An 18,924-nucleotide genomic window follows, 5' to 3' on the forward strand; every position below is an offset into this window, starting at 1 on the left:
AACCAGATAAGACCAGTGTAAGAAAATAATAACAGTATAAAACACAATAAAGCAAAAACAGACAATTATAAATCAGAGACATACTGCAGGGTTGGAGGCGGGAGAGGGATCAGAGGGAGGAAGGGAGGGAGGAGCACAGGGGATTGAGGTGATGGTACACAGGTACATTGGTGAAGGAAACTCTATGGGGACTACACCTGAGGGGGTGGGGGGGAAGCAAATATTGTTTAAAAATGAACAATGATGTAAAAAAAAAAAAGAAAAAAGAAAAATGAAAAAAATCTGAAGGGAAGAGGAGCTAATAGTGACATTTTGAACTGGGAATATTTGGTTTAATTTTAAAGTAGTAGTTAAGGGATTGTGATGAGAGATGAGAATAGAAAAAGGTAAGTAGAGACCAGGTGATAAAATACTGCATCTCTTTGGAAACATGTTATTTTAAAATTTTAATAATTTGACTTGAATGTTTTTCATGAGTTCAATTTTCTGTTTAAAAACACTAAGGAATAGGAAGCTCCCTGATGGCGCAGGTGTTCAAATCTCAGCGCTGTCAAGTTATCGCCAGCCACTGTGGCATGAGTTTGATTCCGTCATGGAGCTGATCCACATGGCGCAGCAGACCTCTCCTGTCTTGCCTGCTGCTACCCTTAGCAATGCGTTTCAGTTATGTTGCTCCACTTAGCAATGCATTTCAGTCAGTCTGCCTGTTCTGCTCCCCACTCTGTCTCTGGTTAATCTTCTCCTCCTCCCCCACTTACCTCTGGCCTACACCCCAGTTTAAATAAATAAAAATAAATCTTTAAAAAAGTAAAAAACACTATAGGGAATATTTAGGAAGAACACAAAGTAAAATGTTTCTGAAATGTCTACTGAAGTAATTTCCCTCACTAACCTTTTAGCATTTTACATGTTTCAGAATACTTCCTAAGGCTTAATTCCTTGCATAAGAACACTTAGCTTTTGGCCTAGTATCTGAAATCTTTAATTTTTTTCTCATATTTTCTTCTTAGTGTATAATGCTGTTGGACTAGCTGCTTATGAGCTGTTTGACAGTGTGGATTTTGATCAGTGGTTTAAAAACCAACTTCTTCCAGAATTACAAGTCATTCACAATAGGCAAGTATACAATTTCATTTTTATTATGCCTTTATTTTACCTTACTGGTTTTCTAGTGAAGATAAGACATTAAAATTGCTTACAAGTTTTAAAAATCATATTTAACTGATAGGTTTCTGGAATAGAATGAAAAGACTGTGAACCTTATAATGGAAAAATAAGCAAAATAGTTGCTGTTGTTACTTTACTTCAAATGTTGATTATGACTTGTATGAAGTATTTGATGTTAGATAATACCGCAGGAGGAAATTTTATGCAATGGTAAGGAAAAATGGAGGTCTCTAAATTTTAGAAAGGAAGTATCTACAAAAGAAAGTGAATTGGACACTGAGGTGCTTGACCTAGTGTCAAGAAGGAGCCTCATTACTGTAACATCCAGAAAAGATGACTTGCCTTGGAATCACTAAAGCATGCTACAGGTCTTTTGGATGGGAACAGTAGGATGTAGTGATACTAGAACAAAAAGAACTTGCATCCACTTTAGGCTTACAGTGAGGGGCCTAGTACAGATCTAACATTTAGTAGGACTTCTCCCAATTCTTAAGTTTCACATACATTTGAATATTTGTATTAAGTATTTTAAGTGCTTAGTGAGTGAAATAGAAGGGGAAAGTTCTTTCATAGTTTTTACAAATTATTTCTTAGTTTAAAATGAGAGACTTGAAAAAATTCAAAGAAACTTTTGTCTTGCATTAAATGCTGCAGATACTTTATTTCTGTCGACAGGGTGTATATCATAGGTTGTAGATCAGTTAGCATTTCTTGACTATAGTAATGGATGAATAAAAGGCTATCCATAGATGGGTTATTTCATAAATATTTAGAGTCATAGAGTTGTAGAGTTGGAGATGCTTTAAAAGTAATTTTGGGAGCCTCCCAGGTGGCATAGGGGGTAAGTCTCAGTGCTGTCACTGCTATGACCTGAGTTTGATCCCCAGCCAGGGAGCTCACCCACATATGATGCAGCAGACCTCTCCTGTCCCACCTGTTGCTCCCCTTAGTGGTGTATTTCAATAAATCCACCTGTTCTATTCCGAATTCTGTAAATCCTTTCACCCCCTGCACCTCTGGCCTACACTGCAGTTCTATGCCAAAAAAAAAAAAGAATGTTCTTAGTATAACAAGGAAATGACTTTAAATACATTTACATTTAAAAACTAAAGCAGTGGGGCCTCCCCGGTGGCGGTGGCGCAGTGGTCGAGCGCTGGGTTGCGAAGCTGCCCGCAGCCTCTGCAGCGCCGGTTCGATCCCCGGCTGCTCCCCGGCCACCGGAGGAGGGTCCCACATGGCGCGCAGACCTCTCCTGCCGCCCGCTGCTCCCCTCAGCAGTGTACTTCGGTCCTTCTGCCTGCTCTGCTCCCCGCTCTGGCTCTGGTGAATTCTCTCACCGTCCCGCGCTTCTGACTGTACCCAGTGCTTGTATAAATAAATAAATAAATAAATAAATCTTTAAAAAAAAAAAAAAAATAAAAACTAAAGCAGTGTATATGGATTATATGGGTTACATGTTGAAATGACAGTAGTTGTAAACATATTATATTTATCTCTAATATGCAAATATTAGAGATAAGCATTAAAATATTACTTATTTTTACTTTGACATGGGCACTAAGAAATTTAAAATTTATTTGTCGAAATTAAAGAGTTTAATGAGGTCTATTAAGTTTATATGAATACTTTACATGACTGGAAATCTCACACAATGCACTAAAAGTAATCTTCATGAAATTAATATAACTATAAAATTGAGTACAGGAGCTCCTCAGTCCTTTTTGGAGCCTATTAGTAGGAGTTAATTATGGCCTATTCTGATTAGCTGTTTTTAGTTACTTGGGCAGCAGAAGTTGTCTTGGATATTATGTATGTATATGTATTGAAGTTTATAAACACAGAAGAATCAGAGTTACAGTATATCTGCCTAACAATTTTCATTTATTCAGGTCAGGACTTTATTGTTAGTGTTTATACTGTAGTACTTTCTATTGTGGTACAAAGAAGTAGCTTTTAAACTTTTACTTAAAAAATGCATATTGTGTCTTTTACTACATTAGATTAAATGATAAAATAACATTAAGTGAAGCAACCTTCTTAAAATATTTAACGTTATAATTTCATGCTTTTCCCCTTTCTAGATATAAACCATTGCGACGCAGGGTGATTTGGCTCATCGGTCAGTGGATTTCTGTGAAATTCAAGTCTGACTTAAGACCCATGTTATATGAGGCCATTTGCAACTTGCTTCAAGATCAAGACTTAGTGGTATATTGCTTAAATGTCTTAAAAGTGTTTATTATTATAAGTTTAATCTATGTTAAGCTTCAAATTCAGGAATGGTTTATATCCTTCTTTAAAATATGGTGACCTTTTTTATTCCTTGGTAAATAGTATGATTTGAGGAAAGAAATTCCTTTGATTGTTATTTGTCCTTCTTATCACTAGAAATTGAAATGAAATTTAACCAAACACCACCATTCTAAAATCATTAATACTTTTTTAGTTAGACTAAAAGAAGACAGATTTTAAAGATCCTTTTGTAGCTTGCATACCCTTTTTTAATTTAGAATAGAATTTGTCATTCTTGTATTTGTGATAGCACCAACATCTATTTTACCCTTACTATTAATTGTCTCTTTCCTGAGGATTTTTTAAAAGACCTTTATAATTTTTGTTTCTTTAGGACATTTTCTTTCTTTATAGTGTTCAGATAATAGTCTTGATTTTGTGTTACTGAAAACTTGATAATGACTTTGTTACTTTATTCTCCCTTCAAAGTAGTAATTTTGGGGCTTTATTATATTACTTAAATAGGTTTTTAAAAGACATCTGAGGGCCTCCCCGGTGGCGCAGCGGTTGAGCGCTGGGTTGCGAAGCTGCCCGCGGCCTCTGCGGCGCCGGTTCGATCCCAGGCTGCTCCCCGGCCACTGGAGGAGGATCCCACATGGTGCACAGACCTCTCCTGCCACCCGCTGCTCCCCTCAGCAGTGTACTTCAGTCCTTCTGCCTGCTCTGCTCCCCACTCTGGCTCTGGTGAATTCTCTTACCCTCCCACGCTTCTGACTGTACCCAGTGCATGTATAAACAAAACAAACAAACAAATATAATAAATAAATAAATAAAAACATGCCTCTATTAAAAAAAAAAAAACTATAAAAGACGTCTGAGACTGTAAATTAGTTTTTTCCTTACTGGTGCTTCATTGTGTGCCTGAGTGAATATGTTCATGACTTAATATTAAGTCATTTTTCTTTGTGTTCATCTTAGTTTTGACTCTAGTATACCCTTTTAAAAAGAAGTGAATCCAGTTACTTGTTTTTGTAGTTTTCATTGAATAATTTTACTCCTTGAATTATGCTAAGGTCTTTAGTTATTTCTTAGATCTATGCTAAGATCTTTAGTTATTTCTCCTTTTTAAAAAAATTTGAACCTACCACAATACCCTGTTTTTCAGCACTTTTACTCTTCTCATTTTTTCCTGTGTCATATTATAAATACTTTTAATGTTAAGTAAAGAAAAATCTAATCTACCAATCTTTTGTGGGAAATGGTACATTGCAATACCAGTAGAACTGATCTTTGAATTTTCAGTTTAAGTATTATCTACTTTGTGTAAATAATTGAGAATTTACTGTAAATATCATTAAATAGTATAAATGTGGGAAATGCTTTATTTGAGGAATAAAGCATTTTAAGTGCAGTTGAATCTTTCTATAGTTTTCCAACCTCATTCTATGTCTTTTTGTTAAGTAGAGTTTTTTAAATTTTAGTGTAATCACTAATTGCTTGCTAGAATGATGCAGAAAGTGTAGCATCTAAGATAAAAGTTGTAGATAAATTATTTTAGAGTGTAGAATGTAGTCATGATTTAAGTTCATTTTCCTTAATTTGAAAACTGTGAGTTCATATCAATTTAGCTGGATCAAGTTTCAGAGAATAAAACTTTATTAAAGAGAGTAAAGAGAGTGTGCTCTGATGGTATGATTTGCCCAGGTAACATATTTATATACAAAGACAGAATGATTAGGGAAGGTCAAGAATTTGTATAAACCTTTCTATATATGCAAACACTGGCATTAGAAATTCTCAGAACATATATCTTAGATATTCTAAGGATTCCTTAGAAAACAAATGTAAATTTGTTTTTCTCTTCTTTCTTTTTTAAATCTCTCCCATTCCTTTTTTTTTTTTTTTTAAAGATTTATTTGGTTGATTTATGCATACTAGAGCTGGGATGTAGGCCAGAGGTGCTTGGGTGGGGGTGAAAGGATTCACCAGAGACAGAGTGGGGAGCGAAGTAGGCGAAATGACTGAAATATACTGCTGTGGGGAGCAGTGGGTGAGACAGGAGAGGTCTGCTGTGCCTTGTAGGTCAGCTCCCTGTCCTGGGATTGAACTCATGCTGCAGTGGCTGCCAATAGCTTCATTGTGCTGAGACTTAACCCCTTGTGCCATCAGGGAAGCCCCCTGTTTTTTCTCTCCTTTCCTCCTCCTTCCTTCTTTTCACTTCCCTCCCTCTTCACTTTTAATATCCTCCAGCTTCTCCAACACCACACTGTTTTCCCTCTTTCACAATCTTCCCTTTCCCTCTGTCATACTGTTCTCTTTCACTTCCATATCCTCCACACACTTAGGGCAAATTATTTTTCTTCTTGTACACGACACTGGATAAAAGGGCTCCTTAAGCCAATTATGGTAAACTGAAAAGGGTGGGAATAGCACAATTTTCTTTTTACCTTTTTTTTTTAAGATTTATTTTTTATTATTTTTAAAAAAATTTATACAAGAGCTGGGGTACAGGCCAGAGTCATGGGAGGGTGAGAGGATTCACCAGAGACAGAGCGGGGAGCAGAACAGGCAGATGGACCGAAGACACTGCTGAGGGGAGCAGCAGGCAAGACAGCCATGTGGAAATCTCCCTAGCTGGCTGGGAATTGAACTGGTGCTGTGGAGGCTGCGAAAAGCTTCACAGAGCTGTGCTCAACCCACTGCGCCACAAGGGAGGCCCAATTTTTTTTTTTTAAAGATTTTTGTGTAGAAGAACTGGGGTGCAGGCCTGAGGTTCTGGGGAGAAGGGGAGTTGAGAGGATTCACCAGAGACAGAGTGGGGAGCAGAACAGGCAGATCTACTGATTCACTGCTGAGGGGAGCAGTGGGTGAGATAGGAGAGGTCTGCTGCACCGTGTTGTGGGTTAGCTCCCTGGGTGGATTGTGATATAGGCTGCCGTGGTGATAGCATGATAGCACTGAGACTTAACCCCTAGGCCACCAGGGAGGCCTTCTTTTTAACTTTTGATGCAAAATGAGGGGAGTGTCCTTTTAATTCTAGATGATAATATGTTCTGTGACTTTAAAGTGGTTTGGAATAAAATTTTTGTGTTTTGCTATTAATATTTTTCTGTGGTTCTAGAATAATTAAAAGCTCATGATATATTTTCTTTTAGGTTCGTATTGAAACAGCTACAACTCTGAAGTTAAATATCCTTTAAAAATTTTTAAAGTATTGATTGTGAAGAAGTTAAATACTTTTATTTTGTAAAGATTTATTTTTATTTATGTGTACAGAACTGGGGTACAGGCCAGAGGGGTTGGGGTGGGGTGTATGTGTGAGAAGACTCACTAGAGACAGAGTAGGGAGCAAACCAGGCAGATTTACTGAGATATACTGCTGAGGAGAGCAGCGGGTGAGACAGTAGAGGTCTGTTCCACTATGTAGGTTACCTCCCTGGTGGGGGATGGAACTCATGGTGTCATGGCTGGTGATAGCTTGGTAGTGCTGAGACTTAAACCACTCACTGTGCCACCATGGAGGCCTAGAATTTAAATACTTCTAAATTTTCAATTATTTTCTGAAAATAGTTTACAATGTAGTTTTTATTGGTTTATTATATTCAATTTTATATATATTTTTTATCCTCATAAACCTCATTTTCCTTAATTGCTCTCTACCTGTTGATGATTTTGAATTTAGAACGGATCAATTTCTGCCGGTAAGATTATTCAATCATAGTTTTTTTTAACAATTTCTGCTAATGTCTTTTGAATATTAAGTGTTATTTTATACTTGAAGTTATTTATTGAAGCTGAATTTTAAAGGCTAATAGATTATTTTGGAACTCATTACTTTTATTGGTAACTTTTATTTGTAACAGTTCATGTTATCCTGCTTGTTTGTGTATAGGTATCTTGTCATATATTATTGAGCTGACTGCAAACTTTTCTTTCTCTCACATGTGAAATGTCTAGTAATTGCATTTCTATATGAATTTCAATTTATATGTGTCACTTTTATTCCTTAGGTTAGCTCCCTCTGTTGTGTGTCTATACCCTATACTAGATTGCAAATTAAAAGATCTGAGTATCAAGTCTGACTCATCTTTTTGTTCCTCATTTAACTCCCAACCCCTAGCATAGTGTTTTCACATCATTGATACTGAGTAAGCCCTTGTTAAATATGTCAGGAAGATTGGGACAGTAGTGTTTAGATCTTTTTTTTAAAGAGGCAGGAGGAAGAAATAAATGATAAAATGTTTATTTCTTTTGGTGGGGTTTCATACATGGGGAAACTTTTGGAGCAGAGACCTTTTTTTTTTTTTAAAGAACCAGTCACTAGGTATTTTTAAATGAGGGAAATATGTTTTAGAAATACTTGTATAAAAATGAAACAAGTATTTTAAAGAATAAATTTTTTTAAAAAGACTTATTTACTTATGCATACAAGAACTGGGGTATAGGCCAGAGGTACAGGGGGCTGAGAGGATTCATCAGAGACAAAGTGGGGAGCAGAACAGGCAGATTGACTGAAATACACTGCTGAGGGCAGCAACGGGTGAGTCAGGAGAGGTCTGTTGCGCCATGTGGGTAGCTCCCTGGCCAGGGATCGAATTTGTGCTGCAGTGGCTTCATAAGTTGCACCTTAACCCTTGCCCCACCAGCAAGGCCCTAAATGTTTGTTTTATGTGTAAGCAGCTGGCATCCTGTGATTGTTAAGATGCTTCTATAATTTTTATAGTGTAGTAATTAAGAGCCAGGCATAGGGTATTTGTTTTCTGTTTCTTAATAAGAAATAGCTATCTTAGAATAACAAGTACGTATCTACAAAAATTTGGATCTCCTTGCAACTTATTAAGGACCACATCACAAAGCTGGTATGCAGTTACCAGTAATTGGTGCTCCTTTTGCTTTAATGAGTAGACCTTGCAAAACAAAATGTTTGTGATTGGTGATAGGCATATGTGCAAGAGAAGCTACAAACCACTTAACAATTTAGTTAACAGTATAAAAGTGAAAATTAGATAGTGTTTTTCTGAAAACATTCAGTTTGTGAATGAATTAAATTCTAAAATTGACACATTTAGCAGCAAAAAAGAAAAAAAAACTGTGCTAAATACTGGAAACTTGAATAATTTGTAATTTTTTAGGTAATGCTAAGGTTTTGACTATTTTATCTTTATGACTTTGATGTTACAGTTTAACTTCATTTCTTATTTCTGTATCTATGTGATGGTCTTTACAATTCTCTTCCAACCTTTATTTTTTGCCTGCAGTATTTAGAAACCATGTTCACACTACTGTTTCAATTGCTGCAGCAAGTTACAGAATGTGACACAAAGATGCATGTTTTGCATGTCCTTTCTTGTGTGATTGAAAGAGTCAACATGCAGGTAATTTTGTTATAAACAAAATGTTTTGTTATAAACATTTATGAAAATAAATGGTAGGGAGATGAGTGGAGTATATATATGTATATATATAAAATTCATTAATAGCTTCACTTCGTGTATATTTTTTGAAAGTTAAATGATTCATTAACTTATAGGTTGTGATTTCAGTTCTATATTATTCAAAACTGACATTTATACTTGGTTTTTTAAAAAATGAAAAAATTAATAATTAAAAAACTTACTTAATCCATAGTGAACTTAGCAGTTTTTTCTGAAAGGATTTGCTTCTGTGTTTCTGCTGTATCTGTGCATACTATAACTATTGCAATTACCCTTTTTAATTGTGTGTTTATCTATTTTTACCTTTATATCCTTTTAACAAGAATATAACAGCATTGTCCAATGAGAAATAGCTGATCTCAGTAATTCTTTTATATACATAAATTTTATGCAGTAAATATACTTGTTTAACTGTGCTTAAGTGTGTAAACTATAGATCTGAGTCTGTAATGTCTGATTTAACTTTAAAAATATATATGCTTACTATATTACATCAAGTAAACATTAGATATTTTCTGTCTGGAACGTAATAGTATTTTGAAGTGAATCACCTTCTTTCTGATACATCCTTTTGCTTCTCCTTTTTCTGTTGTGATAGATACGGCCATATGTAGGATGTTTGGTACAGTATCTGCCTCTTCTTTGGAAGCAGAGTGAAGAACACAATATGTTGAGATGTGCTATTTTGACAACACTTATTCATCTTGTACAGGTAAGTTCTTTGCAGTTTCATAGTGTAGTTTTTTTTATCTTGTAAAAAATTTTAATATATGTGAGTTTTAAATATGTGATTTTGATACATATTTTGACACATATTTGATATATAATTTTTTTATATAATTTCCATTTCATTTTTCACCAGAGGACAGATTTTTCTTCCCTCCTTAAGGCTAACTCCTTTACATGGATTTTGGAAGAGGTTGTGGGAGCAACATCCATAGTGCATATTGGGGTAGAGTGTTCAGTTTTCTGGGCTTCATGAGAATGATTCCTGACTTGCTGTGAATGACATGATTTATGCAGTAATGTAGTTTATGTACAACTTGGAAAAACGTAGCCATCGAAGCTCTTAGGCCATTTCCTTGACTGCTGTGGCTTCCGCTATGTTTTGAATGAGGAACTTCTTAGTGTAGCCTTGCCCTTGGGCATACATTGGGTGCAGGCGGTGCAGCAAACAGGCTCTGTAGAGCTGTCGCCTTTTTGACATGACTATTTTTTCTCTTTTTCTTGGTCATCCTGGAATCTGGGACCAGGAAAGATATATTTTTTTTTTTAAAGCACTTCTTTTTAATTGGTTTTCTGGTCTAGCACCTCTCTATACTCTTTAAATTTTGTGATTAATTTATAAAGATTATATCCTTCCTTTAGAAGAGGATATAAAGGCTTATTTACAGACTTACTAAAGGAAGGGTAGTGGCTTGCCAGAGATTTCTCTTTTAAGTAATAGTACAAAGCCAGCACACTTTCCTTTTTTTTTTTTTTTTTTTAAGATTTATTTATTTATTTATACAAGCACTGGGTACAGTCAGAAGCGCGGGGTGGTGAGAGAATTCACCAGAGCCAGAGCAGGGAGCAGATCAGGCAGACTGACGAAGTACACTGCTGAGGGGAACAGCGGGCAGCAGGAGAGGTCTGCGCGCCATGTGGGACCCTCGCCTGGTGGTTGGGGATCGGGGGATCGAACCAACGCTGCAGAGGCTGCGGGCAGCTTCCCAACCCAGCGCTCAACCGCTGCGCCACCGGGGAGGCCCCCAGCACACTTTCTCAGGTCCTTTTCTAGGCAGTGGGGCCAAGATTTGGTAGTTGGTACTGAGAGGAAAAACCCCTGATTACATCCTTGCCCTATGACTGTGCCAGTAACAGTTGTCATTCAGTGGGACAAATAAGAGGGGGGAAAAAGTGACAAAAGAAATGGTAACCCTCCCCATCTGTTGCATAATATCTCTGCTAAAAATATGCATTTAGCCTCAATATGAAAATTTTGTGTGGAAGGTATAAGAAAAGCCTGCTTCTGTATCTCCTCAGGCAGTGTTATCTCAGGAAATCTTAGGGAGTCTGGGTAACTTGCATGGCATGTTCGCAGTGCATAAGACCTTTTTCCAGTACTTAAGTATACTTTGTGTGTTTATATAAGCCAGGAGTGCAAGGTTCCAGCCAAATAATCATCTGCCGTTGGAGAAAGCATGTTACACTTAATACTAAAATTGAGGCTGTAGTTTAAAGTATGATTTTCAGTTATTTGAGAACATTGTTCTTGGATTAATTGGTGTCAGTTCTTAGTGACTTTTTATGAAAAATAGCTTATCATATCCTTTTTAAAAAATTTATTATTTTTCAATTTTTTTAAAGATTTATTTATGCATACAAGAACTGGGGTACAGGCCAGAGGTGTGGAGGGTGACAGGATTCATCAGAGGCAGAGTGGGACCAGAACAGGCAGACTAACTGAAATACACTGCTGAGGGGAGCAGCAGGCAAGCCAGGAGAGGTCTGTTGTATCATGTGGGTCAGCTCTCTGGCTGGGGATCAAACTCATGCTGCAGTGGCTGTGGACAGCTTCATAGGTTTCGTCTCAACCCCTTGCACCACCAGGGAGGCTCTATTTATTTATTTTTTTAAAAGGTTTATTTATTTATGCATATAAGAGCTGGGGTGTAGGCCAGAGGTGGGGATGGGGTAAGAGGATTCACCAGAGAGAGAGTGGGGAGCAGAACAGGTGAATCTACTGAAATACACCACTGAGTGGGGCAATGGGAGAGATAGGAGCGGTGTGCTAGGCCATGTAGGTTTGCTCCCTGGCCGGGCATCAAACTTAAGCTGCAGTAGCTGGTAATAGCTTGATAGTGCTTACTTTTTTTTTTTTTTTAAAGATTTATTTATTTATTTATACAAGCACTGGGCAACAGTCAGAAGCGCGGGAGGGTGAGAGAATTCACCAGAGCCAGAGCGGGGAGCAGAGCAGGCAGAAGGACCGAAGTACACTGCTGAGGGGAGCAGCGGGCGGCAGGAGAGGTCTGCGCACCATGCGGGACCCTCCTCCACTGGCCGGGGAGCAGCCGGGAATCGAACCGGCGCCGCAGAGGCCGTGGGCAGCTTCACAACCCAGCGCTCAACCGCTGCGCCACTGGGGAGGCCCGATAGTGCTTACTTTAACCCCATCGCTATCAGTGGATAGAGATACCCACTTTCAACACTAATAGCCTGGTTTCTTAAACTTTTTATTTCTATAGCCCTTAAGTTAATTCTTGATTTAGGCTTTGTTGATTCTACCTCTTGATTTCCCTATATAGAAAATGAAAACTTTATTTTTTCATTCCCCTGAATGTGACCACTATCTTCTCTATCCATCTATATAATTATATTATCATTTAAGTCATTATTTAGTATTTTTATTTTTTGTGACTATATAAAAACTATTTTATGATTATATTAAGACTGTATCATTGTTATTGTAGTTATTTTTCTTGTACAACAATACTCCTGTCTCTCTTCTATATTTATAATTTTGTTAGTATATGTTTTCTGTTTCTGTGTAACAAATTACTACATACTTAGTGGTTTAAAACTGTGTCTATTTATGAAGTCAAGTTCTGTAAGTCAGATATCCAGCACGCCATGTCTGTGTTCTCTGATCAGGGTCTGCTAGGCTGAAGTTGAGTGTCTGCCAGTCTAAATAATCCCATGAAGGCTTTGGGGAAGTATTTGTCTTCATGCTCTGATAGATTGCAGGACTGAGGTTCAAGTTTACTTGCTGGGGCCAGCTGGGGTCCCATTCATCCTCTAGAATTCAGCCCTTTTCTCGATACTTTTCCCTTTCATCTTCAACATCAGCAATGGAGAGATTCTGGTGTGTCATATCCCTTGAGGCTTTGATTCTCAACTTCTTTTCTTTGTGCAACTAGCCAAAACTGGAAGATTCTTATGTGCTTTATAGTCTAGACTGGTTTTGCTCTATCCTTGTGCACAGTTGTTATCCTTACCTTTCCTTTCATCAAAAGGATTCTTCTTGCCTGTCCTCTGTGGGATGCTGTGTTCTGTACCTCTTTTTGTTGTCTTTTACTTCCTCTTACTGTTCGAGTCCATGATAACTTTCCCAATTTCTGATATATTTCTTTTTGAGCTTTCACTGTATTATCGATATTGTCATACAGCTGTGAGCTGAGAGTATTCATATTTACTTACAGCTGCATATTTGGGATTCAACATATTCTTCATGTCACTGTCACATAGGCGAATGTCTTTAGGTTTTAATTGACAATGTTATATATATTTTTTTTTTTTTTTTTATATAGAGGCATGTTTTCTTTCTTTCTTTCTTTCTTTCTTTGTTTTTGTTTATACATGCACTGGGTACAGTCAGAAGCGCGGGAGGGTGAGAGAATTCACCAGAGCCAGAGCGGGGAGCAGAGCAGGCAGAAGGACCGAAGGACACTGCTGAGGGGAGCAGCGGGCGGCAGGAGAGGTCTGCGCGCCATGTGGGACCCTCCTCCGGTGGCCGGGGAGCAGCCGGGGAACGAACCGGCGCTGCAGAGGCCGCGTGCAGCTTCGCAACCCAGCGCTCAACCGCTGCGCCACCGGGGAGGCCCGACAATGTTATATTTTTAATTGTTACTCTTTTTAGTTTTATTAATGCTAGCATATTGTGCTAATTGGGATGTGCACTATAAATAGAGTCTGATTTTCTAGGAAATTTTAAGTCTATTTGATAATGACTAATCTTTCTCAATGTCGTTTCTCTTTTATTCTGTTAAAAATTGAGCTGTGGAGAGTGCTTCTATATTAAATGTGGCATTTTTATAATCTCTTCCTTTGGAAACATCTTTAATAAATTATTTTAGTTGATTTTTAGTTACAGAAAGCATCAAACTTATAGTTAACATATTTAAAGATGAGCTTTATATATTTCCACTTATTTGTTCCCCACAGATGAAAAAATTTATGTATATCATCAAAAGAAGAATACATATATATTTTGTTGCATTGTAGTTTGCAGAGATTTTAGTTATTATTCTGGATTAAAAATTGATCTTTTTATCTACTTTGTTTTATTTCAGAGTACTCATATTTAGTGTGATACATTGAGTCATCCTCTATTAATTAGGCAAACTAAAATTTTAGATAAAACCCCTTTTTTCATCTTTGTATTCTTGGCTCATTAAAAATATTAACAAAAAGTCTTCATTAAAAAAATCATGCATACATATTTTTAGAAAACCCTACAAAAAATTAAAAGAAGAAAAAAATCTTCTTACCCCTTTCCAACATCCTTTCTCCTTCGCACATTAAACTAGTGTTAACAATTTTGTTTTCTGTTTGCTCTAAAGAGACGTTTTATGAATATACCTACATATACAGATGTGGTGATATTTTTAAAAAATTCTTTGGCATGTGAAATTTTTATGCACATGATTTTGCACCTTTTAAATCCCATTCGTAATTATTCTTAAGAATGTTTTCATTCCATGACTAATCCTTTTTCATGGCTACTCAGAATTCTAGAATGTGAATGTACCATAATTTAATTATCTTACTGATGAACATTTGAATTGGGTTCATTTTAGGCCATTTATAATGGGTGAGATGATTTATAAAATTTAAAATATCAATGTTAATACCTCTTCAACAGAGAAGGAAAATTAAAATTTCTGTGTTAGAATCCTTTAAAACAAACAGATGTGTTTAGCCTTGGCATATATGGTTTTACTACCATTTGGCAATTGAACAATATTTTTTTGCTAATTTGTTTTCAAATTGTAAACAGAACTACTTTGTTTTTGTAGTGCTTATAATTAGAATCCTCCTTAAAAAAATCAGATTTATTTTTTATGAATTGTTTTAGCGTTTTTTATATAATAGGTGATTTTTGGTGGGAATGGAACCGTAGAGTGTCTTATGTTAAGTTTTATTTATACTTCCCATAGGGATTAGGAGCAGACAGCAAGAACCTGTACCCTTTCCTGCTCCCAGTTATTCAACTGAGTACAGATGTTTCCCAGCCTCCACATGTTTACCTTCTGGAAGATGGTTTAGAATTATGGTAAGAGGAAAAAACTTGATACCATGGATCTTATTTTTTTTCTGACCTTCCCCATTCTCATGCCAATAAAACATAGGTCATGTGCTAGGACTTAAAGACTCAACTTTTATAAACAAAAACATAAAAATTGTTCCCTAAATTGAGATTCATAATAACTCCATTTTTTCTTGGCGGCTGTTACTCAGTATAGACTTATCACTAGTCAAAGTTAAAGGGAAAGTTTCAGTTAGGACTCAGCTGCATTTCATTTTTTAGAATTTGAGGTATAAAAATGGAGATCTTGTTAAATTTTCAAAACTGAAAATTGACTTAAAATTTCCAGTCTGTTAAATGAGATGCTTTGAGGATGTTGAGTTTTTCCAACCTCTTACTACCTACTCAGTAAGTACTGAGATAATATATACCTCAACCCCAAATGTTAGTCCTGCTTGACTTGGTGTTTTACAGATACGTAGTATTTATTGTTAACAGATTAAAAATGAATTGCCATTTCTGTAGCAGCTCAATGCTACAAACCTATTTCATGACGGCTCATTATATAAGGGATTGTGCCGTTGCTCCATTAAGCCCATCATATGATAGCAGCAGTTTTCTGCATGGCTAATCTTCATTTAAGTTATAGTTTATAACACAGGAAAAATTAAAAAAATTCTAAGATGTAAACTGACTATTGAAATTTAAAAAGCAAAATCAAGAAATTAGCGATAGAAGGAAATAAATATTGTGGTTCCTTTCCCCCCCTTTTCCCTCTATACTTCCTTCTCTTCTTCCTTCTCTCCCTCTCTCCTGTCCTTCCTTCCTAGTTTGACTTAGGTGTCTAGGAATGAGCAGGTTTTTTTTTTTTTATCCTTGGACATTGTCTTTGGTGCAAATTATAAATTTTATCAGAATGCTAGATGAATGATTTAAAAACACATCTAGTTAGAGGCTTATTAATTAGCAGTTTGGATTTCTCATTATTTCTAGATTGTATTATTTGAACTTAAATGACTTCTGGACAGTTTGATGTAAATAAGCATGTGTCAAAGCTTTTTATATTCATATAGAATACTCTGGATCAAACTTTTTAGATTTCCCAGGCTATTCAGTCTCTCTCTCAGCTATTCAACTCTGTTAGTGCCAAAGCAGTCATCAACAATACATAAAAAAATGGACATTGTTGTGGTCCAATAAAACAAATTTACAGAAATAGGGTATGGGTTGGATATGGCACATGAGCTATAGTTTGCCAAACCCTACTCTAGATTGCAAATTAAAGTATTAATCTCTAATATATAGTACTTTCTTTAAGTATGTAGTTACTATATGATGTTGGCTGTTGTAAAAATTAAAAATATTATAGTGAAAAGATAGATTCAGGTACCTACTAGCATTGTAGACAGTATATTAACATGTCATTGAAGGTGTGTAAATTTCCTAAGGATTGTATAAACAGGTAATGCTCATTGCTATGCTAATGATAATGTCTCTTCCTAGCTTTTATATATAAATAAAATTAAATTATTAGAACATGCTTAAAAATCACTTAATTTAATAATAGTTAAGATTCTTTAAATTAAAGAATTAGTACACATTTTTAAAATATATTTTTATTAGTGGTTTGGAACTCATTTGGAATTAGATACAGGTGCTAATTCCAGTTGTACCACTGCAATACTTTTTGTCATCATCTTCTGGGAGGCTCAGTTTCCTTATATTTAAAATGAGGAATTACAGTTCCTACCTCATGTGGTGTTTATGATGTGAGATGTTTGTGAAGTTGTTAGCACTTTGTATATGACATTGAAAACCTGAGAATTGGTGAAATTGCTTAGGAAGACAGGTGCAGATAGAGAACATTTTGCCAAGTTCAGACTAACATTTTGAGGTCACAAGGAGAGCTGTCTACTGATACAGGAGGAAAACCAAGCCAGCAAAGGGAGAATATTTTCTAAAAGGGAGTAAGTGATCACCTATGTCAGATGTTGCTGATTATCCTAGTAAAACTAGTGCAGAAGTGAATTTGGTCAGAACTGAGAGTTGTAGGCTGGAATGTGCCCATCCTAGGTTTGTGGGGAGCAATGGAAAAAAATGAGTATGTGGAAGCATGGGAATTTGAAGTTATCAAGGGATCACTAGAACCAGTTGTTTCTGATCATGTATACATGTGCTCATGTTTGTGGTCAGTGTATAATGATGTTTGTGCCATGTATACAGAATCAAACTCTCAGGCTGATAACATTTTTTTCATGGTTTTCCTCCTTTAGATCCATCTTGTTATAGCTTTGTTGATGTTAAATAGCTTTAACGAACTGGACTTTGCCTTTGATTCTCTTTGTTGTATGATTATTTCCTATTTATTAATATCTGCTCTTTTTATTATAGTTTCTTCCCACATGCTTTAGGTTTTTCTTTATCATTTGATTTATGGCCTAAGATTTAGTTCATTAGTATTTTAGCTGTTTTTCCTTATCTAAACATGTAATACTGTGTTTTAAACAGTATTTGAACACAAGACCCTAAATAAAACAGGTTATTTCATTGTGTTTTGGAAATAGAATGAGTAATAGATACTGGCAAGCAACCAGCATCAGATGGTTGCTTTAGATGCAATATATTCTTGTTCATTAAAAATAAAAAACAATGGGATTTGATTGTTTTTTTGCAGTCTATTCAGGGTTATAAAATTCTCTTTTTATAAAAAAACTATAAAAAACTTCGAATTGCTGAAATAAACTGTCAGGGTGAACTATATTTTTGATGTATAAAATTCGGCTTTCTAATATTTAGATTTTTTTTCTGCTTATGAGTTAGAACTATTTTTGTGATTCTGTGCTTTTATATTAGGGTTATATTTGTTTCACCAATTTTTTAAAAATCAATTTCTTTATGCTGGAATGTTTTCTGAAATATGGTAACTATTCTATGAATCATTTGAAAATACAATAATGAAGTGAACGAGAAATGGACCCATGATGAGGCTTGAGGAGTAAATCAGAGTTTTGATAACATTGTCAGATTGTTTCCTAGTTTGTACTCATTTATTTTGGGTTTTGTTTTCCATATCAGTTAATTTTGATGCTTAGTCTTGTAAGTTACTAATAGAAAAATTTATGTACATTTGCTCTATCTCTGTCACTTTTCAGTTTTAAAGTACTTTCACTAGAGATTTCTCTTTTATTATAAATCAACTATTATAAGTATTAGATTTATAAATTCCATGGCTTTATTCTTTTAAAAAATATATTTATTTATACATGTCTTACATCATTGTTAATTTTTGTACAGTGTTTGGTGTAATACAGGGACTATTTTGATCTGTACATTTAAAACGTTCACCGTACAAAATTTTGTTATTTTTGTACATTGTTAAAGGAGTAAATAAATTGATTATTAGAATTTTAAATATATTCATGAAGCTTGTAATAAATATATGTGGTGATTACTTTTCCATCTTTTCCCTTTACATTTAAATTTTATCTGATATTAGTATTGTCATGTGGTTTATTTTGTTTAGATTTAATTTAGCTGTATTTGTTCAATTTTTTACTGTAGTTTTTGTGTTTGTAGTTTTTGTGTTTGACATTTACTTATGTCTCTTATAAAGAGCAAATACTTACATTTTGTATTTTTTTAAAATAACATTAGGAGACTCTCCATCAGCTATTACCAAATCACCTATAGTGTACTACATAGTCCATTGTACTTCTTTCCCTCTTTGTATATTTTGTATTTTAATGTAACCATATATGCTTTTCTTCAAAAGAAGTTTAATTTTCTTAGATTTATTTGTTGAGTTGATAATGTTTTTTTATTTTATAATTTCTTTTTAAATATTTTTTTGTGGGAATATATTTTTAAGTATATTTCTAAATAATTTTTTTGTGGGAGAGTAAATCAACATTCTCTGCTTAAAAATTCACATGTATAGCTTTGTCTAATCAGTTTTCTTTGAAGGAATATTTCAGTTATATTGGAGAGGAATGTGTCAAGATAATCAAAACAGTGATACAAATAATTTATATTTCTCTTTGACCAACCCATAATAATAATGCTTTTACTTTATAATTTTAT

At 35.3% G+C, this 18,924-nt stretch overlaps 1 protein-coding gene across 3 annotated transcripts in view; it reads left to right on the forward strand.

Annotated features, from left to right (window-relative positions):
- Window positions 1–18,924, forward strand: part of IPO11 (importin 11) — a 139,700-nt gene that overhangs the window by 59,152 nt on the left and 61,624 nt on the right. For all 3 annotated transcript variants that reach the window (XM_037530614.2, XM_037530611.2, XM_037530613.2), the window contains 7 exons: window positions 1,011–1,116; window positions 3,249–3,375; window positions 6,555–6,588; window positions 7,060–7,100; window positions 8,658–8,774; window positions 9,433–9,546; window positions 14,756–14,871. In XM_037530614.2, coding sequence (XP_037386511.1) covers window positions 1,011–1,116; window positions 3,249–3,375; window positions 6,555–6,588; window positions 7,060–7,100; window positions 8,658–8,774; window positions 9,433–9,546; window positions 14,756–14,871 — 655 coding nt within the window. The remainder of the gene's footprint in view (window positions 1–1,010; window positions 1,117–3,248; window positions 3,376–6,554; window positions 6,589–7,059; window positions 7,101–8,657; window positions 8,775–9,432; window positions 9,547–14,755; window positions 14,872–18,924) is intronic.

The sequence above is a fragment of the Talpa occidentalis genome, unplaced genomic scaffold (assembly GCF_014898055.3).
Source record: "Talpa occidentalis isolate TD23 unplaced genomic scaffold, MPIMG_talOcc4v2.1 talOcc4.6, whole genome shotgun sequence".
In the NCBI taxonomy this organism is placed as follows: Eukaryota; Metazoa; Chordata; class Mammalia; order Eulipotyphla; family Talpidae; genus Talpa; species Talpa occidentalis.